General features: G+C 47.9%; 1 protein-coding gene across 1 annotated transcript in view; it reads left to right on the forward strand.

Moving 5' to 3' along the window:
• Positions 1–24,917, forward strand: part of ITGB5 (integrin subunit beta 5) — a 110,496-nt gene that overhangs the window by 67,041 nt on the left and 18,538 nt on the right. Inside the window, exons 9-10 of the mRNA XM_059920935.1 lie at positions 3,003–3,137; positions 11,626–12,055. Of these exons, the coding sequence (XP_059776918.1) occupies positions 3,003–3,137; positions 11,626–12,055 (565 nt within the window). The remainder of the gene's footprint in view (positions 1–3,002; positions 3,138–11,625; positions 12,056–24,917) is intronic.

Genomic DNA, 24,917 nt, shown 5'->3' on the forward strand with positions numbered 1-24,917 from the left:
ATGAAGTCTGCTCCCTCCCACTCCACAGCTGGCCTGACTTAAAGCAATTGCAGATGGGACCTAGCCTGAGTATTTAATAGCCTTTAAAATTCTTGACATTATCTTCTTGTCCTAGGGTGAGGAGTTAGGAATCGTGTTCAGAGGCAAATTTGGTAGGAGTTAATTGAATTTCACATAATTAACTTATGACACACAAGTTTTCATGCATCAGAACTGCATTGGCTGTGGCTTTGATCCTCTGCTATACCCTGTACTCCATCCATTTCATTCATTTGTTCAACAAATAAATGCCACCTAACATGTGGCAGGCATCATGCCACACGGAATAAAACAGTGACCAGAACACAGTCCTACCCTCCAGGAGCTCATAATCTTTGAGGGGAGACTGACTCAACCAGGATACAGCCTGACCATCTGCACTCTCCAAGATCAGAGCCAGTTTCCGAATAAAGGAGGGCCCAGTCTGGTGACTACAGAGAGCACTGCCGGGGGACCCAGAAGGCCCGGTTCTGGTCCTGACTGCCCCTGGCAGCTGAGTGGCCCTGGATAAGGCCCTTTCTTTGGCCTCAGTTCCCACTTCCATAAAATGGGAGGTTTGAACTGAGTAATCTCCACAGTTCCCACCCTCACTAACATCTTAAGAGTTTCTGATTCCAGAGACGACATGGGGATCAGGAATAATACAAACTTCAGATCTGAACACAAAACTTGGGGGTCTCACGGCCAGAGTAGAATATAGGATTCTGTTTCCATCTGTTACAGTTATTGATTCATTGAATAGGAGTCCCAGTCCCCAGTGCTCTCTCTCCCTCCACCGAGTTTCCCATTAATGCTTCCAGGTGGTGGCTTCAGCAGATCTTGATGGGAAGGGCTGATGCTTTCTCCCGAAGTCTTGTTTGTGAGCCACGGGGCCCTCATATTTCATGAGACTGATCCCAAGTAATTTTTAAATAGCTCCGATCTACCTAGCCCTTTAATGATAAACTGTTTTGCCTCATCCTCACATTTATTTGCATTTAATATATATAATTTTTAATTTACCTTGTCTTTCAAAAATTAAGTTTCTTCCAGTAGACCTGAGCTGCCTACCATAGCTGCTGTTAAAACATCCATCCATCCATCTATCCATCCATTCAGCAAAAGCTTGTGTTCAGTCCTAGAGAGAAATATGATATGGTCCTTGAAATTCACAGCTCAGTGGGGAGAACAGATTTGTGAACAGCTAACCACATTCAGCAGGAGAGCTGTGTGTGCTGAGTGGCGCTCTCGAAGCCCTCTGCCAGTGGAGGCTGGCGCTAACAAGAGGAAGTGGATTTAAGAGTATTTTTAGAGTTGTAGAAGCACTTAGACAATTTGTTGCAAAGGAAGAGACTATTTTTTGCAGAGAGTGTTTTCAACAAGCTGTGAATGTGTTGGGAAAACTGCATATTTAACTAATTCAAGTTTAACACTACATGCTCAGCAAAAAAGAAAAAAAGAAAGAAAAGAAACCCCATGAGAGCAGGAGGCACTTCTGCCTGCCATTCCGTCCAACGCCCTGTTCCCTGGAGTGCACCTGAGAAGCAGAGGGGAGTCTGAAGGGCCCTCAGTTAATCTGGGGTGGGGGGTGGTCCATGTGTCCATGTGTCTCTTGGAGTATGTGCATCCTGCTATTCTGAGTGTATTTAGTGTATAAAAAATTCTTTCTGTAAGATGTGCCCTAACTACAAGCCAGTTACTCCATTTGGCCTCTGTCTCTAAAGTACATCCTCCTTAGAGATTTTCAGTGTCAATTTTTTAAACTTGGAGACATACAGAAGATTGTACAGACTTTTTACAAACTAAATACACCCGAGTATAGAACCACCCAGGCCAAAAAACAGAATATTACTAGCATCCAGAGCCCCTATGTCCTTTTCTACTACTATCCCCTGGGGGTAACCGCTAGTTTTGCCTGTTTTTGAATTTCATATTAATAGAATCATACACTATATATGCCTTTTGCATCTGGCTTCTTTTGGGCTGTGTGATATGAGATTCATCTATGTTGTGACATGTAGTCATATTTCATTCATTCTTGTACTATATGATATTCTACATGAACACACCATAATTTGAAAAGAAAAAAAAAAGTCTGTTCTGTTGATAGGCATTTGGGTAATTCCAGTTTCTAGCTGTTACAGACAGTGTTGCTGTGAACATTTGGACGTGTTTTCTGGTCAGTACACATCTCTGTTGGATATAATCCAAGTATAAATTGCTTGTCTAAGGTTGACCTAAGCATTAGTAGGTACTGCCTAATGTTTTTCTCAAGGATTGTACCAGTTCACGCTCCCACCAGCAGGGTATGAGGCACCCAGTTGCTCCAACTCGTTTCCAACACTTGATATTTTTAGTCTTTTATTTTTTCTAATCTGTCGGGTAATTTTGGCTTGATTTTTACTTCATCCGTTGTCTTGAGAACATAATCCACATATAAGGTCTTATTCTCTCAGAATGTAGTTGAGAGCTCATGAATTTGGACCTCATCTGAGGTGCCTGCTGAGCTGATGGGGAAGGAAGATAGGGAGCTGACGGAGGGCGGGGGGAGGAGAGAGAAGAGCCGCTGAGCAAAGGAACATTATCCCAGGCACGTGCAAAGGCCCGGCGTCTGGAGCGCGCACGGCAAGATTTGAGGCGCTATCTGAAGCTGAGGGTGGGGATGGGGTGATTCTGCAGAGACGAGCAGGAACAGAGCATGACCCCTGGAAGCAGATGAGATTATCCTATGGCCGGTGGGCCATTAGCAACTTCTCTGAGATCACAGAGGGAGACCTCAGGCCAGGGCTAGTAAGATGGTGTGTGGGTGTGCAGAGGAGGAAAGGGATGAGGGAGGGGCAGCGAACCTAACCCACTGGCTCTTGCCTTGGCTTGAGATCCCGGAGTTAAAGGAAGCCATGTGGGCATCAGAGAACCAGTGTGGAGAACATCTTGGCTGCAGCCTTTACTAAGTGGTTCTGGCTTCATCTTCTCTCTCTGTTCAGAGCATCCGGTCTAAAGTGGAGCTGTCTGTCTGGGATCAGCCTGAGGATATTAATCTCTTCTTCACTGCTACCTGCCAGGACGGTGTATCTTACCCTGGTCAGAGGAAGTGTGAAGGCCTGAAGATCGGGGACACAGTAAGTTCTCACCCCTCGTTGGTTTATATTTGTTAACGTTGGTCATCATTCTTTGGCTTCTGATAACTTCGTGACTTATTAGAGGCCTTTAGGAGTTTGTATTCTGTCTTCCAACTCGGCATGCTGGGGGACTTTCCTAAGCCTGCCCTGTGCTGTGCCTTCAAGATGCAGGTGGACTTAGTAAAAAAAAGCTCCAGGCAGTACACAGCCTTCAGTGTGTTGTCACTTAAGGCTTCCTCAAGTTGACATTGTGCCTTTGGGTGTCTTAAACCATCATTATCTTTGTTTGACAGGGATGAAATTGGCCCTGCCTTCGTTTCTAGTCTTCTACAGCTTGCTCTGTGCCTTGGGTAATCTGACTTTCACTTTTCCTTTCTGTAAAGTATGAAGAAAGCCATCCACCTCTTCTGATTTGATGAGATGGAATGGATAAACTGTTGCAATGGAGGGCATGGGTGCCTTTTCTGGATTTAAGTGGATATAATTAAATGGTGGAGAAGCAACATTGTGTATAAAGATGTGTATCTGTGTACCAAGCCAAGGACGTGAGGGAAGGAGGAAGATGTATGGATGACGAGAACAAAGATGAAATACTGGCTCAGAGGCAGGCAGAGTGGTGGTGGAGAGCCAGCCTCACTTCTAGAGATTCCTGCTGCCAGAAGCAGACTGTGAGATCCATTCCTTGCTTTATTGACACATTTTTCATTGCTCAGAAAATAGAAAGGCAAATAGAAAGAGAACTGAGGGAAAGTTCTCTTCTGTAACTAAAGAATCTGGTTGGAACCAGAAAAATTATAGGGACCTTAAAAATACATGATCATATCTTCTGGGCTTTCATAAGCACTAATGATGGCCAAGGTGGAGATAAGCAGACATACCCTGGATTCCAGGGAAACAGCTGCAAAAGACATAGGTGTGGCCGCAAGACTGCTTGCACTGCAGCGTGGTCTGCTGGAGCTTCCTCACGTTCTGTAATTGCTTCTCTCCCTCCTTCCCCTTCCCAACTGCCCTTCGCCCACGTTACAACCCACAGGCGTACATCTCACCCATTCTACATCTTGCAGTGGTACCTCACCCCAGCAAAGGGACCGTTCAGAATGCGGTATCAAGGTTGAGAAAGTGAAGGACTCTAATGACTAGGTAACAGATCTTTTTCTAACGCAGGTTTTCTTCCAAGTTTCTTTTTGCTTTAAAAAAAAAAAAGTGAAAGATTGGCCTAATCAAGTTTTCAAACGATGAATCATTAAAAATTTTAAATGATTATTTATGGCGTTTAGCTAAGAAGGTACTCATAGAATAAGGTGACATTGCTGTAACAAAACTCCAATTCCCATTTTCCTATTGACGTGAATAAATTTTGGAGAGAGTGCTTTAATCTGTACAGATAAAAAATAGGAGTAGAATTGATGCCATTCCCCGTCTTATTTAGCAATGAGTAATATTTTCAATGTACATGAACTACTTGGGTGGGGAAAGCCCCATCTCATTAAAGTGGCACACCCAATAAAATTTTATTTTTAATACTTGTCAAATTTTGTGATATATGTATGTTGTTTTGATCAATTGCAATGATTAATCAATCCAGATGATGTTTTTGAAAAACACAAAAGCCTCATAGTCACCGGCTTTAAAGAGACAGCTATGAAAAATGGAAGGAGGCAGAACTAAGCAGAAAAACTACATGTAAGTGGATTCTGTAGAGCTGTGGATGGGATGTTTGGTGCAGTGTGTCAGGAAAGCTAAAGAATGATGCGTGAAAAACACCCAAACAAGGAACCCTTTACTTGGAGAAATAGGTTCAGTGGAACAGAGGCAAGGAGGAGGACATACGGCACACACAGCAGGCGCCTGGGTTTCAGGAAGTCTCCTGACAATTTCTAATGACATCCTTATGCCAAGACAGGTAACGTGGGTTGGTGATAGCACAGCTAGGCAGATGCGTAGCTGAGTAAACCTGCTTTCTAAGAGTGTGGATGACGTCATCTGGAGGAAGACTTGACCGAGGTTCCAGCTGTCTCCTGTCTACTACTGGCTTGAGATTAACTCGAGGGAGAACTGCTTATCAAAGGTGGGGAGGTCACAAAGCTGGAGAAAACAGGTTAGCTTATAAAGCAGGAAAACCAAGATTTAAGAACATTTTTAAAAATTGAGCTGGGTTGAAATCATCAGGATTAATATCTTGCATTAAGTTCAGAATGTTAATAGGATAGAGGGAACTTGGTTTGATAGTAGCTTTTAAGAAAAGGATCTGGTAGATTCTAATTCCCAAAGGCTCAGTGTGAATAAGCAGTGTTGCTTTAAAAAAAAAAATGCCAACTGAGGCTGCATTAATGGAACCCCAGAGAAAATGGTTTCACTCTTTTTTGTGTGGGTCAGACTGCATCTGGAGTTCTTTGTTCAGTGTTTTGTTTTTTTTTTTCAAAGGGCAAGTGTAAAGGAACTATCATGATGAGGTATCTAGACACCAGGAAGATCAAAGGAACTGGTGTTTGTTGATAATAATAGCAGAAAGTTGGAATTCTTTTTGAATGCAAGAAACTGAAGCCGGTTTATGCTGCCATAAGAAAAAGGGGGAAATTATTATAAGAATATTGGGTCCCTAATGGACCCAAGGGGGCAATGCAGTTAGTATTGGAAAGGACTGGAAAGTAACTGGACAAAGAGTTAGCTCCGTGTTCCTCACCGGGTTCCCTGTAAGGAAGATAGTTATTCATGTTGACAGATGAGAAAAACTGAGGCACGAAGAATTCAGTTAATTGCCCAAGTAAGTAGCCAGTAAGTAGCAGCCAGTAAGTGGCAAAGTGAAAGTTCAAGGCCAGGGCTTTCTGGCTCTGATGCCAGCACCCGTGCCCCCTCCCCCTGGCCTCTTGCTGCCCGTGGTTCTGTTCCATCCTCCCCGTTCAGACGGCTCGCCTCAGAGCAGAGCGCCATGACGAGGGCCGGGGCCTCCAGCAGGGGGGGCCTCCAGCAGGGGGGGCCTCCAGCAGGGGGCGCCGCACCACATTCTGCGTACACCCCCGGGGCTCGGTGCTGCTGGGTATCCCGAGATGTGGGATCACCCACAGACCGCAGTGCACTCACAGCCCTCTCCAGGCCAAGTCCTCTCCCTCCCCAGTCGTTGCCTTCTGACCGTGGAGGGAAGGACAGAGTTACCATTTCGTGGGAATTTATAATACTCTCCATGCTCTGCTAGGGCTTGGCTGCTGGCTTCCTCTGCTGCTTGCAGCCTCTGTCAGGTAGACATTACTTCCCCATTTTATGTGAGAAAGACTGAGGCTCCAAGGGGCGGGGGGTGGCCCTGAGAGACTTGCTGGAAGTCTGGCTGCTGGTGGGCACAAGCGCCAGGTGTCAGAGCTGCAACCACTGATGCCAAAGTTCGTGTTTTTTTCCTTATACCTCGTGCATTTTGAAAGTAGAAGTTTCAGAGAAGCAAAAGGTGGGATCGTCACCACTTTTGTACGGACACTCTAGTGTACAGATTTTGTTTTTTGCTAGGATACTTCGGAAAGATAGGAACATTGTCCAGAAGACAGGAAAGGATTTCAAGTGGCATTTTTCACAAAAGTGCAAAATCTCAGACGTATTTGGATGACTTCTAGAGCATTTGAAACAGAAGGAAGAAAGGTGCTTCTCCCCACGCCCTCGACAGCAGTTCCACACGGGCGGGCCAGGGGGAGAGCCTCCCTTGGGCTCCCAGGGGCTGTGGTCCTGTTGAGACAGTGGCCCAAAGGCAGGCCTGCCATGCTGGCTCCTAGTTTCCTCTCTGTGCCCAAGAGGCCACAGTCACATGGCCCCCGGCTCTGCCGCCAGGGCTGTGAGGTTTTGTTTTCTGTGGGTGGTAACAAGCTGACACAGAGCAGTGGCCGTTTGCCTGTCATAGCCGGACCTGGTGCTGCTCGCAGGCCACCAGAGGTGAGCTCTTTGAGGCCCTGGAGGCAGTGGGGGGCAGAATCCAGGGCAAAATGGAAATGTGGGGTCCTTGTTAAAGAATAAAGAACTTCAAGATGACAACAGCAGAGCATTAAACTAAGCACGGGCCCTTCTGAGCGTGGGGCTCTGTGTGACTGCACGGACATGTGCCCACAGAGCTGGCCTGGAGGGAGAACTGGGGGGCTTCCCCTCAACCCCCTTTTTGCTAAGGAGAGATGTACTTCTGTCCCTCATCTCAGGCTGAACTTTCTCCAAAGAGTTGACAGTTGGACTTAGGTTTGCCCCTGAGTATGTGGGCATTTCCCTCTTGACGTTTGTCCCAGGGACAAATCTGGTTGAGGAAACGTCGGTGCAGGAGTCAACCCCATAGAGTTGGGGGCAGTGATGAAAGCTGGGCCTGGCGCTGCGGGAGCCCCAAGGAAGAAGGGCCCCACATCGCAGAGGGGGTGCTCTTTGAGCTGAGGCTCAGAGTTTTCCAGACATAGAAAAAGGGTGGGGAGGCCCCATTAGTGATGAGTCCGAGAAGGTGTGAAAGAGCATTGATTGCCCTGTTGCCGGTGGGAAGCAGCTGAGGGGAGTGGGTTGGGAACCGAGAGGAGAGGAGCTGGGGCTGCAGAGGCAGGATTGGGCCAACTGGTAGGACATAACATGCCAAGCTAAGGTGTCTGGCCATTATTTGGCAGGCATTATTTCCGTTCTTTAGCACCATGAGCTGGGAGGGCTCTGGGTAAGTCAGAAATGGCGAGGAGGGTAGGCAGGAGTAAAGAGTACAGCAGAAGGGCCCGGAGGCTCACTGGAGGAGAGGGATTAGGGAAAGCAGACAGGGTGTAACTGCCATCCGGTGCATCTCAGGGTCTGGCCTGTGGATAAGGACATGGCCCATGGGGGAGGGGGAGCCTTGGGACAGCTGGGTTCAAGTGGCATCCGGGCAGGTCTTGCCTCCGTGTAACCGGAGCTTCCTGCAGAGGTGGAGGAGGTGGGCGGGCACCGTCTCCATGGTCACTTCCAATCAGAGGCCGCGGTTCTGTGACTGTCCTGTGTCCTCTGGGTTAAGAGATCTGTCCAGGCAAGAAGCAAGGGGAGGTGGTAGGGGGTGAGGGACAAAGGTTGTCCTCAGTGAAATATTCCTTACATGAAATCTTGCAGTCCCAAATCCAGTGATTTCTGTTTTTTCCCTAATTTTCCTCCCAGCACCGACCAGGGCTGACTGAGTGGGCCTGGCCACTGGGAGTCAATTTTCTCATGAACTGGCTTTGACAAATCAGTATGCAAGTGGCTGGCTGTGCGAACGCCCGGTACAAAGGACCCAGTGAGCCCCGTCGTCGGGGCTTCCCACAGCGTCCTGCTCTCCGGCCCCTCCCCTGGGGCTCTCCACCCCTTGCCCATGCCCAGCGCTTTGTCTCAGCCTGCTCCTAGTGGACTTGGCATCTGCAGAGCTTGGGTTTGGTGGGTTTGGGTGGGGGCTGGGTAGCCCCTTTGAAAGGGTGGATCAGGCCGGCGGCCCTGTGCGGGAACCAGGAGCGTCCCGGTGAGGTTCAAATAATAAGACTGGGCGGGAGGGAGGACTGCCATGTCCGCGACCTTCCTCTGGAATCTCGGAGTGGGAAAACGGCACGTCTCCGGGAACTGGGGAGGCTTCACTCTCAAGAGTCCACGGTAATCAGGGAAGAGAAGCCTCATTCCAGCTGCCTGACAAACTCTCTGGATTCTTTCCTGATCCCTCAGGGAAATGTACTCTGAAGGGAGGGGTAGCAGAACAGATTTACTTGCTGTTGCTGAGGTGCTTTTTATAGCATTCCTGTGCCCAGCAGGGCCTGAGACTTAGTGGCTGAAATGGAGCTGTTCTCTGGTTATCAGGTGGCCAGCTGCACGCTAGCCTGCATGGGGCCCAACAGCTTGGACCTCGGTTAGACCAGAGCTTTGGCTGAAGAAGGCCACTGGGACCTGCTTAGAAGCCAGGCCTTAGACTGGGCAGGCAGCGTGTGAGCCTTTCTGAATCCTGGGTGATCAGCTGCCGGCGCTGATTCAGGGGCGTCCCCAACCTCTCCACTCCCTCTCCAGCAAACACAGACACATCTGTGAGGCCCAGGAGATTTAATTCCCTCTCTTGTTACTTGATCCCTTGGTGCAGGCAAGTTTTCCTGGGGGAAGGTTATGCTCACAGATGGACACTCCCCACAGTCTTGCAATAATTAAATGCCTTTGGCTCTTGGTCCAGGCTGTTTCTTTGTAATTTTTTCCACTTCTGACCCCCAGCGGCCTTTGTGGGGGGCAGGGCTTTCCATTTAACAAGTCCAGCAAAGTTATTCCCCTGGGAGGTAGTAGGCCTCTCTCTGAGCCTCAGAGGGAGGGATGTTCACCTCCACATTCTTGATGCCCCATGGCACCTCGGTCAGGTGCAGCCTCCGTGTCCTTCCATCTGCAGGCTCAGGTTATCCCCAGCCCAAGGCAGGAAGGTTTAAAGTTGACCAGGAGCTTCTGGTCACTACTGGGTGGGTCACCATCTAGTGGTCCCTCTGTGAGCCGGGCCTCTCTCTCTCTACCCAGGTCTGGACACTGGACATCTGCCTCATTCCTTACTTCTAGGAGGTGACATGCCAAGGAGAGCACAGGCCCAGCCCCACCCCTCCCCAGCTGTGTGACCAGCACTAAGCTCCCGGAGCCCACCAACCCCGTTTTCTTTCTGGTAAATGAGGATGCCTCCTCCTAGGGCATGTAAATGAGATGCGCGTGGAAATGCCCAGCACGGGGCCTGGTGCGTGTAGTACTCGGCACCTGGTAGCCATTAGGCAGATTGCAGTGCCGTGGGTGGGTCCGCGTCTTGCTTCCTTATCTCAAGAGCCCACCTGTACCTGAGGGCCTTGGAACCTAGTTGTGAACGTGCTTTTGCCAGCCTCTCCCTTTGCCTCCTCCCGCCCCCTACATGGAGGTGGGGTGTGGGCCCGTCCCAACTGTCTGCAGCTGGCTTGGCTCTCCCGGTGTCCTCTGACCCTGGCTCCTGGTCATTTTCCTCAGTGCACCTGTCTGACAGTGTCTGCTGTGATACTGCTTCACTAATGCCGACTCCCGGTGTCTTGTTGCCAAGCAGACTCTCTCCAAGACCTAGGAAGCGGTGTCTCCTGCTCAGCCTTACGCACTCCCACTCCCACCCTGTGGGGTGGCGTCCCTAGATGTCACAGAGGGGGGGGGCCTTTAAGAATTAGTAAAGATCCCAAAGTGACAGGGATCTGTAGAACGTTTAGAAAAAGATATTTTGAGTGTTCTCCAGAAATATACATTATTACCTAAAGAGTACCCAGTAAAGCAGGTTATTGATGGCTTTTTAAAAACCAGTTCTATTCCAACCCAAATAATAGAGTTAACAATACCAGTAGCTAAAAGTGGTTCCTAACTTGTTCTGAGTTTCAGAATGTTCTGAGGAGCCTTTTGAAAAAGAAAGACGTCTGGGCCAGAGGCGGTGGGTCAGTTTCCGGAGTGAGACCAGGCCTCTGTCGGTTCGGGGGAGAAGGACTTCAGGATGGTGTTTGGTCAGGGCGTGCCAGCTACCTGCCTGCAGATTTCCACAGCGCCCTGCTTGGAGGGCCGTGCTGGACCATTCTCACCACATGGTGTGGGGAGGGGAGGTGGAGTCACGCTCTAATCCCTGGGAGAATCACAGCGAGCAGTGTCCTTCCTTCCCTCACATCCCAGCCACGTGGGCTGCTAACAGGCATCTTTCCTCCATTGCCATCTGCCAGCGAGGTCCACCTTGCTGCCTGTTTCCATGGCAACCCATAAGCAGCTCGGGGGTTAGCAACACTCCTGTACATGCTTTGTTTAATGAGAAAAAGTCTGTCCACGTGTGTGGCAATGATGCTACTTTACAACCTCCGGGCCGTGGACTGATTGTGAAAGACACGGCTGTGAGGACCACGCAGAGAGAAATTGGGGCAGAGGGAGGCTCAGGTGTGTCTGTGAGGAGACAGATATGCTGGAAGGGACCCAAGAGTCATCTCTCCCTTCTCCAGCAGGGGAGGAAACACCTCTGCAGAAGGGCAGGCAGCTGCCAGGGCCTCTCGACCACAGCGCCCCATGAGTTCAGGGAGCCACATCTAGCCTGGCATAGAGGAGGTGCCTGGTAAATTGTTGAATATTTTGCTGACTTTCAAAATGGAGACGGGAAGAGGATAGGATAGAAGTGAAAAGGGGAGAAAGAGAACCTTGTAACCTTGAGTGAATCTTTCTCCCTTCCTGTGGAAGCCCTTTTCCTCTGGGAGATAAAAGAGATGATGAACGTTAAAGAACCAAGCATGATGCCTGTCAAATGTTGGCACGCCTGAATACGCTCTTCCTGGGTAAAGTGAAGGGGCTTGCTGTCTCCGGGGCCTCTTCCTCCTCGGGCCGTTGGAGTGGCCCTCCGTGAGTGTGGGGAGGGGCTGGATTTGGCCCCAGTTCTTCACTGAGGACCTTGGAGGAACTGTGCTCAGGCCAGGCCCCTGGGTGATCAGGAGGCTGGTGCAGACAGCAGGAGGCCCAGATGCACCATGGCCACCACGCCCCCTCTCTTTCTCCTGCCCAGGCGTCCTTTGAGGTGTCGGTGGAGGCCCGGAGCTGCCCGGGCAAACACGCGCAGCACATGTTCACCCTGCGGCCCGTGGGATTCCGGGACAGCCTGGAGGTGGGGGTCACCTACAACTGCAGGTGCAGCTGCAGCGCAGGGCTGGAGCCGGACAGCGCCAGGTGCAGCGGCAACGGGACTTACGTCTGCGGCCTGTGTGAGTGCAACCCCAGCTACCTGGGCACCAGGTGCGAGTGCCAGGAAGGGGAGAGCCAGAGCGGGTACCAGAACTTGTGCCGAGAAGCGGAGGGCAAGCCCCTGTGCAGTGGACGTGGGCAGTGCAGCTGCAACCAGTGCTCCTGCTTCGAGAGCGAGTTTGGGAAGATCTACGGGCCCTTCTGCGAGTGCGACAACTTCTCCTGCGCCAGGAACAAAGGAGTCCTCTGCTCAGGTAGGCACCCCCGCAAGCACTTTTGCTCTGAGCCAGGCACAGGCCTGGGTGCCGTTTGGACATCCTCAAAGCAGGCCTTTTACTTACTGCCACAGTCCTCCTGGGAGAAGACAAGGGCAAGCCTTGGGGGTGGGACCAGCGTGTCGAATACAAAAGCAGGAGATAGCACTGCTACGTGATGTGGACTCTCAAGAGTTGGGGGAGGGGTCGGCCGTGGGTCATCCAGGACTCACCGCACAGCATTCCTGACCCATAGGTGATCAGCCTCTTCTTGATGGTCCCTGGGGACAAGGAGCTCCCTGGGGCCAGAAGAGGTTATTCCCTTGTTAGACATCCCATTCATCTCCTATGGCTGCTCTAATAAATTACCACAGACTTAGTGGCTTAAAACAACACAAATGTATTCTAGTTCTGGATGTCAGAAGTCTGAAATGGATTGGCTAAAACCCAGGTGTTATTTGGCTAAAATCCGGGTGTCAACAGGGCTACATTCCTTCTAGAAGCTCTAAGGGAGAACCTGTTCCCTGGCCCTTTCCAGCTTCTAGAAGCCATTTGCACCCCTTGGCTTGTAGCAGCGTCCTCTGTTTTCAAAGCCAGCAGTGTAGCATCCTCAGATATGTCTCTGACTCTGTCCTCTGCTTTGCTCTGATGCTCCTGCCTCCTCCTTATAAGGAGCCCTGCGATTGCGTTGGACCCACGGGATAATCCAAGCGAGTCTCCCCATCTCAGGATCCTGGACTTAATCACATCTGCAGGGTCCCTCTTACCTTGTAATGTAACACTGATACAAGTTCCAGGGATTAGGCCGTGCACACCTTTGAGGGCCATTGTTCTGCCTCCCATAGACGTGATTTGAAAGCTTCCTTTTATATCGAACAGAAGATTGTTTTTCAGTCACTTCTGCCCAGTGGTTCACATTTTAGGCTCCCTCTTCCGCATGACAAACTGTCAAACGTCTGAGAACTTCTTTATGTTTCTCTGTTCTCTTTTCTTATCCAGGCTACACACCAGGTGTCTTCCTTGTCTGAGGCTCTATCATTTTGTTAAGTGTGCCTCTCAGAATCAGGCGTGTTATTTGTCCTCTGGGTGACGAGGGCTCAGCCCCGAGTTCAGTGAAACATTTGCTTCCTGTGACCTGAACGTTCCACTTCCATTAACACATCCTAACAACACTCACTTTTTCTTTTCTGTTAAACAGTCACATTGCACCATTGAACTTGGTTTTAACTTTACTATACCAAAAGTTGAAGATTTTTAATATTTTGAATGAACTATAGCCAAGCCAAGTTTCTGTTGTGTCACGTTCGAGCACTTAAGTTTTTGAATCTAAGCATAGGACTTTACATGGATTCCAGTTAAATTACAGTTTGGCAGTTCCCATTTTGGGAGTTGCTCTCTGATGAGATACTGTAAATTCATGTCTCTAAAGGGTCATTCTGTCCAACACCATGCCACCTGCAAATCGAGTAAGCAGAAAAATTTTAGGCAGGATTGTAGTTTCTTCTACTGCTGTGTAATCTGTTGTTTCCAGGATTCCTTCTTTGTGAACGGTCTTCCAGTGGTAAAGTGTTGATTTAAGAGGAACTTAGAGTGTGGCAGGGAAGATAAAGCACAAACATGTGAAACAAATCAGAACATGTAAATGATCTGTCACTGTGGGAGGGGTAACCATCCCTCCACAGGAGAAACAAGTGCAGAGGGTTGCACAGATGAGCGTAAGCCCGTGAGGCCTCCGGGGGCAGAATGCATCATAAGACAAGTATGAGCACACCCATGGGTGCAACGGAACCAGCATGCTCAAAATTGGAATTACTCCAGAAAATGTAGGACGTATAATGTCATAGAAGAGTCAGCTAGCTGGCAAGAGTCAGGATTTGATGTGCTGATCAGGCCACAGGGATCCACTCTTTCTGATAGATTGGATGGTTCCACGGGATGGTTCTGTCTGGATTAGCAGGAAATGTGCTTAGGATCAGGCAGGTCCAAGCCTAAATCCAACACCACCACCAACACCACGTGCCACTTGTGGCACTTTGGGCACAGAGCTGTTGTGAGCAGTAAGAAAACGTGTCTAAGGCACATTGCCTTGCTGACCACTGGCTCCTTTAAGAGTCAGTGCCGCACGCCCCTGGGAGCCACAGCTGCTGTCCAGTGTGCAGGCGGGGCCGCCTTCCCCGTGAGTCGGGGCTTTGCTGAGGACTTCCGGCACAGCGGGATGGGTGGGCTGCCCATTCCCTTTAGCAGCCACCATAAATGCTCCAAGAAGCCTGGCTGTGTCTGTAATTGACTTTCAGCCATGAATTTTTTTTTTTTTTTAACATATTAGCAAGTATTATCACGGAGCTCCCTCCTTTCCCCTCAGGTACCAGAAATAATCCTCTGATGTGTCTTCGTCCAGAAGGCTGCTAGTGTCTGTGTTGCCTGGGAGCCAGGGCTGCTAGGTCGGACGATCTGTGCAGATCTCATCCCCACGGTTTATCAGCCTACTGCCTGGGTTGTCTTGGACTTTGGGTTTTCCTGTCTCTAAAAACACCCCAGCACTCCCTTGTTTCTGCATTACTTTGAGAATTGAAAGAGAAGACGTGGATAAAGGACCCAGCACGGTGGTTGGCAGGAAACAGGGCCCAGCACATGGGGGCTGCCTCCCCTCCTTCCCTCAGGTGTCATGTGCCTCTGAAAATAATACAGCACAGAGCCTGGAGGTGTGGGGCGGGTGGTACATGAGGAGCGAGAGGCCTTAGTAAGGAAAACCGGTCATTTTGGAAACGAGAGTATTCTGTAGCTGAGCGAATACCCAGAGAACCCACAGTCCTCCTGAGCTAGTGTTGCATTTCAGGCTCCTGCCAGATGCTGGGTGCTCGCTCCTCCCTCCGCTCCATCCAGCCCTGTGGTGTTGAGAGACTCTCGTGTGTCCCCAGGTGTGCAAACAGGAGGTTCAAGATGCCCTTGGCAGAAATAGAGACACAGATGTAGAGAACAAACGTATGGACACCAAGGGGGGAAAGCGGCAGGGGCGGGGGTGGTGCTGTGATGAATTGGGAGATTGACATATATGCACTAATGTGTATAAAATAGATAACTAATAAGAACTGCTGTATAAAAAAATAAATAAAATTAAAAAAAAAATGCCCTTGGGGCTCCCACATGTGCGGTGCTTTGAGTCACTAAGTCCTCGGAATTGTTGAGCTGAGATGTCTTTCGTTCCCCCGAAGTTGGAAAGCTTGAAAAATACAGGGGGAGTTGATGGATGTGTGGTCAGTCTGAGCTGTCTGTCTCCTTCTTGGTGACCAGGATTAATTTGAACCATCTGGTGAACCAGACAAAGAACTTCTTTTACCCTCACTGGTTCACATGCATCCTTTCCTAAAGTGTGTCCTCAGTCAAGGGAATAACTCCAACTAGCTGTAGGATTATTCTTAGGTCTAGAACGTTCTCAAAGAAAGAAATTGTTCACCATTCCATCATTCGTACTTTAAGAGGTTTTCCTTCTAAATTTTTTCCAAGTGTGTGTATGTATACAATTTTGTAGCTTGCTTTTTTCATATAATATTATATCCTAAGAAGCACCTGAAGTTGAATTACTTGAATACATCAATAATTAGAACACTTGACTGTCTTCCCACTGCGTCCCCAGTTAGCCTCCTCCACCCCTTCACTTCGAAAGCAACAACTAGTTGAAGCTATCCAAGTCTTCCTGGAGACAGTAGTTTCTGGAATAAGGTCATGGTGGTATATGATCATCCAGGAAGGATGCCCAGCTCCAGACAGGACCGATCCTCCTGGCCCGTTGATGTAGCGCCCAGCTCCTCGTTCCTTGTCTCACAAACACTCCAGCTTGTTCAGGAGGCGGCAGCGGGTGGGTGAGGGATCCGCCCCCAGTTCCTTGTTCCCGTGGTCAGCTCTGGGCTCCCTCTCCGGAATTTGGCCCGCTGGTTTTGAGCTCTTGGATCACTGTTGCATTCGGGGTTTTTGTGGGGGAGAAGTCTTATTTCTCAACAATGACTCTGGTCTTGAAGATGCTGACTCGGAGACTCACAAGCAGCTGACTTCAGCGTTCTCTCAGTGTTTCTCAGCCCTTCCCCCTGCAGCTGGGCCCGCGGGGGCTGCGTGGTTCTGGTCCATCTTCAGACGGGGGCTGAGGCAGAGCCAGGCCAGGACCAGTGGGGACATCCTGGAGAAGCTCCTCCAATTCTCTCTGGTCTTTCCGTCTGTAAGAGGCTCTGGTCCTTACCTCCAACCAAGAGACAGGACCGAGGGGATGGGCTAGAGATTACAGGTTTGTGATATGTTATACATCATAAAAGTTAGTAGTGAAGCAAATCCGACTAAGGTCTGGAAGCAGTTGAACAACTTGGTTATTGCTTTTGTGACACACTGTCATGGGACTGTGTGTGCAGCCAGGGCTGCTGTTTCTCCGTCTGGTTTCTAGAGGCAACATAACTTAGAGAGTGGTTCTGTCCATAGACTATTCCTGTGTGTACAGAGGGAGCTATGGGGCCATTGTGAGGGTTTCTATTCTTTTGAGTCTCATAAAGTGCTGACCCTTCAGAATCCTTCTGCTAATAGAACATGTGAAGTAGGACATGGTCTGTTGAGTTGTTTTCAATGTAATTAAAGGTTACTGCTCAAACTTTGTTGTTCTTTGTTGGTTTCTGTACCCAAACAGTGCATTTCCTGGGATTTGAGTTACTCCGTTACGGTAAACTGTTGAAATCAGTCGCAACCCTGATGCTTCCAGCAGTCTCTGTACTTAAAATGCATGCACTGGCGTACATGGAATAATTTGCTAATAGCCTGCTTCTTGGGTTTCATATATTGAGAAAATTTATATCAAATAGAATATAGAATTTTGAACAGAACGCTTTTGGTCTTGTGACTGTGAGATCCCAAAAGTATATCTAAGTAAGGTCTCATATATTTTACTTCATCTAATAGGTTTTTTGGCCGGTTTATCCATATAAATATATATGAATCCTTTAATATGTGGCAGGCAATTAGAGGTCAAGGGGCACTGCAGTTTTCTCTCAGATGTAAAAAAAAAAAAAAAAAATGGAGAGTGACACTAGTGGCATCCTTCCTAGTGGCCACAGCCGGCATCCAAACACAGGTTCCTGGTCTGGGCTGATGGTTTCCAGAAAGTTTCACAAGGTTATGTTAAGCCTCTCCTGGTAAAAGCGCCTCTGACATTAAGCCCTAGCTCTGGACTTCCTGATTCTTGCCAGGTGAAACACCTCCATGGCAACAGTTATCCAGATATGTTTATAAAAATACCTCTCATCCTATTCATACCGTTTTCTTCAGAAATGTAATTTTCACACTCACAGTAAGTATCCTGGTGGCCATCTCTGGGACTATGGTCACAGCTCTACCTTCTGTCACTGCATTGCAATTTGCATATTTCATAAATGACTTATAGGACCTTCTGGAATGTGGCTCCATGACAGAGGCCTCAAAAAGTACCTTTTGAATGAACCAAGATTTGACATATTTAATTTCCCAAGAAGAAAGGGGCCTCTTGGTGGGATTGCTATCACTGTGTGCCTCAGGTGGGAAAGCCTAGAAAATTCTTCACATCTTTTCATGTATATTAGTCTCTAGTCAGTTTCTTGATGGTTTACCCGGATGCTATTTGCAAATACAAAGATGCATTATAGAGAAAGGTCTCCTCTCCCTCTAAAGAATATCCTCATAGCAGTGTTCTTTATCTGGTAATATATAAATCCTAATTATGCACATGACAGCAAAGACCAAGAGAGTCATCTTGCATTTTGGAGTATTCAGAATATGGTGGCTATGAGAACAGAATTTGTTACAGTATTCTTCAGTAACTACGATTGTAAGGAATGATACACCCGTAATTAGTAAAGATACTTCCACAAAGTTAGTAAAGATACTTCCACAAAAGACCATTCACCAGGACCCTCGAGGACCAGTGCGTGTTCAAGTCTGGATTCTAAACCTGGCATTCCCCCTTTCCACCTCTGACCTTGGACTCTTCACTTACCCTCTCTGACAAATTCTCTTATCTGTCAAATACCCCAGAGGGTTGTTGTAAGCATCAAATAGGGCAATAACTGTAAAGCTCCTTGGACTCTGCCTCCCCACTCAGGGTGCTGAGTAAATGTTTTGAGCTGTCCTCCTCCTCCCTCCCTTCCCGGAGGAACATTTTCTTCCACAAAGATAAGCATCAGGGACATTCATGGTATCAAAAGAGGCTGGTTTCAGAAGTTCTCAATAGGCATCTATCTAATGGTCAGGAATTCTCTAAGAATTCCATCTGCATCCAGATATTGCTCAAGTTCATCTGAAAGGCAAAAAGGTACCGAAATTTAGGGCTTAGTCACGTAACACAACGATGCACCTTTCAGACTGGCTGCATGAACCAGGTGAGCTGCGCTGCTCAGCTCTGGAATCATCCAGCCTCTTGCAGCCTGAGGTTGGAGAAAGCTCTTTGGAAAAACTGCAGTGTTAATAAGTATCTGACCTTGGTGCAGCTGCAGATACCGAGACAGTGGTCTCTCACTGAGGTCATTTTGTTTTAGGTAGAGTGCTGCATTCATCTTATTCAAGAGCTCACTGAGCATTCCTCATGTGCCAGGTTTTGTACTGGGTGTCAGGGGTACAGAGTTGGAGTTGCTCACAGTATTGAATTAATTTCTAAATGTCTGTTGTCCCTAGAATTTTGCACTCCTCAGAAACTTCCTGGGATTGAGGAATGAGCATATGAACCACTTAAGCTTCTACTTCCACCATCCAGACTTGTGTGAGATCTTGAAAGATAAGAAGCATGTTGGCAAGCCATTTTGAGAACCTGCCTTGTTGCATGCTCTGAACTCAGCTCTGGGAATGGAGTTTTCTTACTGCCCTTGGTCACTGCTCAGATCCTGATTCCAGAAACATCTTAAGCAACAATTTACCAGTGATCATGAAAAATGGAGTAATCTGAGCATTGGCTTTCACCTCACCGCCCTTCTATGTCTATTTAGAAAGGGAAGCGTGCAGACAGGGGAGCTTGGGATGAGGACTCTGCTCATGCCTTTGAACTTCAGGCCTGATACAAGGTCATGGAGTTGGGCTTGTGAAGGAAATAATGAAACTTAAAAAAAAAAAAAGGAAAATCCTAGGAAAACCATGAGAAATGCCAAAGATAAGATGTTAGTCATGTATAGAATTGGGTGGCATTAACCACCCAATACTGTTGATACTGTAGAATAACACATTAGAAAATTTCCCATTCTTAGTTAAATTGAAAATGATGAGAGACCTCTGGTGACTGAAATAGTTATTCGTAAGGCTCCTTTGTTTCTATTTCTTGGGTGTTGAGCTGTCACTTTGAGTTTGGTCTTGATTTTGGAAACTGTGACATAACTGGTTATAGGACTCTGCTGCTCAGTGCTTTGGGTGGGGTGGGGCGGGATTGGATGGAGCCCTGTTTTCCTTTGGGGTAAGTGTTCCTGACTGTCAGAACACTGACCTAAGGACTCCACCCAGATCCAAATGCTCGCTGATGTCTGGAAGTTGCTCTGAGTGAGTTCAGTCTGCCAGAAGTTTTGCATCTTCTTGTTAATGAAAGGAACTGGGGTGACATGCATCACAGCCAATCTACTGACACTGGGTTGTGGTGAAGGATAGCACAGTGTTTATTGCAGGTGCTGAGCAAGGAGAATGGGCAGCTCATGCCCAAAAGACCCTAACTCCCTAAGGGCTTTCAGGGAAGAGTTTTTAAAGGCAATGATAGGGGTGAGGGTTGCAGAGTGTCTGATCAGCTTATGGGCATTCTTCTGATTGGCTTGTGGTGAGGTAACAGGGTGATATTTTGGGGAATCTCAGTTATCAGTTTTCTGCCTCCAACTGGTCTGGGGTCTATGGTCTGGGGACTATGTGCTGGTGCTCAGCATGCAGTCAACTTCCTCTACCTGGGGAGGGGTTTAGTTTCTGCAAAGCAACTCAAGGATATGGCTCAGGATATCATCTGTAGCCCTTGAGGAGGAGCTAAGGGTCCTTGACTTTGTTTTATGGCTAAACTATTATTTTGTCTTGCTTGACCACTTTCCTTTTTCCTGCATTTTTTCACTTCTCTGATTAAATTTTCTCTTTGGAACTTGGGAAGCCTTGGGAGGTTAAAGCTTTTCTACAAACAAGAGTTGGAGGACACAGGGCAGGGGGAAGGTCTGTCCCTGGAAGACCACACAGGGTCCTGCTCGGTTTCATTCTCTCCTGGACACCTTCCTGAGCCCTGCCTGTTGCCCTCTGACCCAGAGGAGGGGACCTCCTACCACCCCAGCCCACAACCATCACCCCCAAAAGTCTTCATCAGATGACCCACCATCCTTAAGCTACAGGAATATACTTCCCAGGTTGGTATGTTATTTGACATCACATCACTGACCTTTAGGCAAACATTGTAATAATAATGATAATAATAATAATAAATAGAATCTATTTTAACACACTTTTTAGTATATTGAGATGTTTTTCCTTGGAAACACACTGAGGCTAATTTGTTAGTATTTTGTGCTCTTCACGAGCAAGCACAAAATAGTGGGATTATTTGCATCTTCTGCCTTTTCTACCACCACCAGTCACACACAGTGGGTCAACTGTCTATTATCTGCATTGACTGTTTACATTGTGGGAAACTGAGGCCCAAAACCTGGACTAAAGCACCTTGAGATTCTTGATTATAGATTCAGACGAGCAGAACCTTGTAAGTAAATAGTTACCTCATCTCTACCGAATTTTACTCATTTTAGTTAGCTTGAGACCCTTCCCAAATCTCTTTAATACCAGCCCAGCCCTTCCTGCCACCACGCAAGCATTTAGCCCACATTTTCCAAGTCTTACCTAATAAGTGCTCTTTTATTCTGGTCAAAAATTTTAGGAAACTTTTAGTCTCTGTTTTGCTAAGTGAGTTTCTCTGGGTTACATAAGGATAGATCAGACATAGCAGACCAGGCCGAAGGACACACGCAGAGCAAGAGACCAGCCGAAGTACCCGTCCCTTCGTGACTGTTATTTGATGAAAGGCACAGAGTGTTCCTCTTAGTAGTCAGTGGGTGTCTGGCTGTTGTTATTGATTAGGCTGGACCCACTTTCCTTAAATGAACCTTTGTTAGCCTCTTCTAATGTATAAAACACTCTTGGCATGCATGATCTCATTTGGTGGTTGTTCCTCTACCAGGAGACTGAGGTGGCTGTTACTGATCAGCCGTGTGGTGGAGGCTGTGGCCGAGAAGATTGGCATGTTGGCCATGCTCCCCACCGGTGGTTGGCCCAAAGCCTTGGCCTAAGAAAAGCTCACCTACCCTAACCCTCAGGGGATGCTCTTCTCTGGGCGGCTGCTTCCTGCCATCTCCTGGCTTGGCTGGGCTCCTGGCAGCCAGGCTTCAGCGTGGCCCACTCATGTGACATTCCAGACCAGCTGTGTCCATTGAGAGCGCTGCTCCAGGCTCTGAACAGTGGCCAACTGAGGATGGAATGTGGCAACTGTTAACCCACCACAACAACATGACAGTTTTCCAGGGTGAAAATAGTAACCCTCTCATCCTGTTGCAGTGACCAGGGGAAAGGGGAGTGAATTCATGTCTCCCCAGATGCTGTTGGCATTTCCCCAGAAGTGCCTGCCAGGCAGATCAGGCAGGTTAAGCCAAACTCAAGAAGTCGATGGGAGGCACCTCTGTTTCTCTTGGCCACAGGCCTTCTGTTTTTCTTTCTGAGTCAGCGTTCTCAGGGTCCTGTGAGGACTATGGTTCCTCACACTCCTTTGAAACTGGAAAGGTGAGTTCATTAAGGCACTCAGGATTTTCCGTCTTCCCTCCGTTGCCTTAATCTCCCTGTGATTGATAGAGTTGGGCCAGACACCAAGTCCTTTCCTTGGTGCCCTCGTGTGGAATGCAGTAGTAGTTAGGGGGACTTGGAAGCTGGGCATTGGCATCGAGAAACCAGGTGCTAAGACCAGAAAGGCAAAGATATCCTTTGACAGAGCTCTGTTGCCTTTGACAGTGGGGTCTTGGCTTTCTAGCCAGAGCTATCATCTCAAAGTATTCTTGAGGTTTGGGGAAGCTTAGCTTAAAGCAGCATCACCTCATTTGCTTAGTAGTGGTCATATTTTGCTGATCAGATACAGAATGCAACATGCAGTTCAGCAGATGAAGGCGAAGGGTAAGGGGCTTGTCAGGGCATCACCTACTGGGAAGCACCTTCAGTTGAGCTTGTCAGGCCTGGTTCATTGACACTAAGCCAAGGAGGGAGGAGCAGTGAGCCCTGAGACTGAGGATGCATCATTGTTCACATCTCTGAAGAGTCTTTTGCTGGAGAAATCTGAACAATATGCAAGAACAGTATCGGGTGCAAAGCCTGTGACTTCTGTTCAACCATGACCATGGTTGCCACAGAAAAGAGAATTCCCTAGTCTTTATTCCTCATGTCATCCTCAAGTCTCTGGGTTTCTTGGGCGTTTGTTAAGAATTTGAAATATCTCAAGAATCACATTTAAGTTTATAAGCATCAATAATACTTCATTCCTTTTCTAATTTCCAGCATCAGGTATCTTCCCCAGGGCTTCAGGCTTGTCCTGATGTCATTCACAGCCTCCACCAGTCAACAACATGTTCTTAGCATCTACTGTGTGCCCGACACCATGCTAGGCATCAGGCAAACAAAAATAAAACACCGTCTTTGATTTTGTATGGGTTTGCAAGCCAATGAGATGAGGCAAATGTGTAAACAAATATATCCGTGTGATAAGTGATTGTATATCTGTACTCTCCCTGTTAACCAAGTCTTCTGGTCAGGTTTAGAACATGCTCAGGACTCTCCAGTCTTAAAAAAAAAAAAAAGAAAAAGAAAAAGAGAAACCCTTACCCTCCCCGCCCCCACTACTGCAAGCTCCTCTTTCCTCCATATTCACAGCCGTGTTCCTCAAAACATTTGTCTACACCCACTGACTTCATGTATCACCTCCCAGGCAGCCTTCATCAGAGTCCAATTTGGATTCAGGCCCATGATTCCACCAAAATAGGTCTTCCAGGTCCTGAATGGCTGTGTCCTGCTGCATCTAAGGCTTGTTCAGCTCTCATCTTACTTGACTGTTGAGTGACAGCTGATGTTGTTGACCGCGCCCATCTTGAAAAGCTCTCTCCCCACTGTCAGTCAGAACTGTAGGCTCCTTTGTGGGATCCTTCTCCTCTGGCCGTCCATTCAGTGCTGAGATTGTCCAAGGCACAGCTTGGACGTCTTCTCCCCCAGAGTCTCCCTCAGGAATCTCATTGTGCCCACACCTTCAGTTACCCTTGTGTTGCTCAGACCTGCTCCCAAGCTCCCTTTAGCTCCACGTGGATGTCTTAAATGAACCTCAGGCTCAGGATGTCTCAGACTGATTTCATGATCTTCTTCCCAGCTGTCGTCCTCTCCTGATTTTCCTTGTCTCCACCTTTCATCCAGCTGTACCAGCCAGAAACCCAGGAATTATCCTTTTTCCTACCTTCTCCTCAACTCCTACATTCCATCTGCCAGCCTTGGGGATGGATCTGTTGCACATTTTTAAACTATAAAACACCCTAGGTCACCTTGAACATTTATCCTATGTGTTGTTTTAATTTTTATCACTTAGTCATGCCTGGATTATACTGGAGAGGCAGTACACATAGTGGTTAGGAATATGGGCTCCAGGGTCAAACAAATGTGATTCAAATCCCAGCCCTGACACCTGCCTGCTGTGTGACTTTGGATAAATTACTTGGCTTCTCTGTGCCTCGTTTTCCATATTTTCAAAAATTAGGATAATAATCGTACCACCACATAGGGCAATTGGGACTACTAATGAGAAAATCCAAGTAAAGTGCTTAGAACAATGCCTGTCCTATTGTAAGTCTTGTCCACTCACCACATATTTCTTTGAAATTCGTCTTCTCCCCATCTGTGCTACCACCATCCAAGTTCATCTGCTCCCCGTGCTGCAGCCAAAGTAATTGTTTCAAAACAAAAATATGCTAAAGTTCAGCATGTTTGAGAGGCTTGGAGTGGTTTGAAATGACCAGAACCTGGGGTGCCCGGGGGCGCAGGGGCAAGTGAAGAGTTGTGAGAGGTAGGCCACGTAACAGGCTTGTATGTTGGGCACAAAGTTTACATGTGGAAGCTGTGCTTTTGGCGGTGAGGAGCCGTTGAAGGATTTTAAGCAAAAGAGTGTCATCACATAGTTTACATTTTAGGAAAATGATGGAGGAGGCCGTGTGGACATAACTTGGGGAAGGGGCAGACCATAGCAGGAGTACTCGACCAGGAGAACGCTGCAGCGTCCAGCTGAGGCTCTCAGTTTCCCTCTAGTGATGGGAGTTTATTGTCAGGCCGTTTGGGGACTACAGGATAAATTCAAACTCCTCAGTCTAGCCCTCAGGCCTTCCTTCCTCCACAGTCGTCCTCCCTCCCTTTTTCCCTTCCTTCCTTCCCTCCCTTCCTTCTGTCTTTTTATATACGTGCACACTTACAAACACACATGCATACAAACAGGCCCATGTCTACGCCCCGGGTACCCATTCTCGTCAAACTCTCCTTTTCAAATACTTCCCTTCCAGGCTGCTCACTCTCTGTATTCATCCTCACAAGTGAATGCATCCTATTTTTTGCACCCAAAATGCCTTCTCTCCTCTACTATTCCAAAACCTGTAGCTTAAGCCGGAGCCTGTGCCAGGCTCTCCAGATTTCTCCTGCTCTGACCGAGAACAGCAAATGTCAGCGGTGGAGGAATGGTAGAGCTCACGTAGTTACCGCCCTTACTTTACAGATAGGAAAACGGAGGCCAAGAGTGATTTAATGATCAGTGATTAAAAGAGCTAGCCTTGGGGATGGATCTGTTGCACATTTT

Source organism: Balaenoptera ricei, chromosome 4 (assembly GCF_028023285.1).
Source record: "Balaenoptera ricei isolate mBalRic1 chromosome 4, mBalRic1.hap2, whole genome shotgun sequence".
Classification (NCBI taxonomy): Eukaryota; Metazoa; Chordata; class Mammalia; order Artiodactyla; family Balaenopteridae; genus Balaenoptera; species Balaenoptera ricei.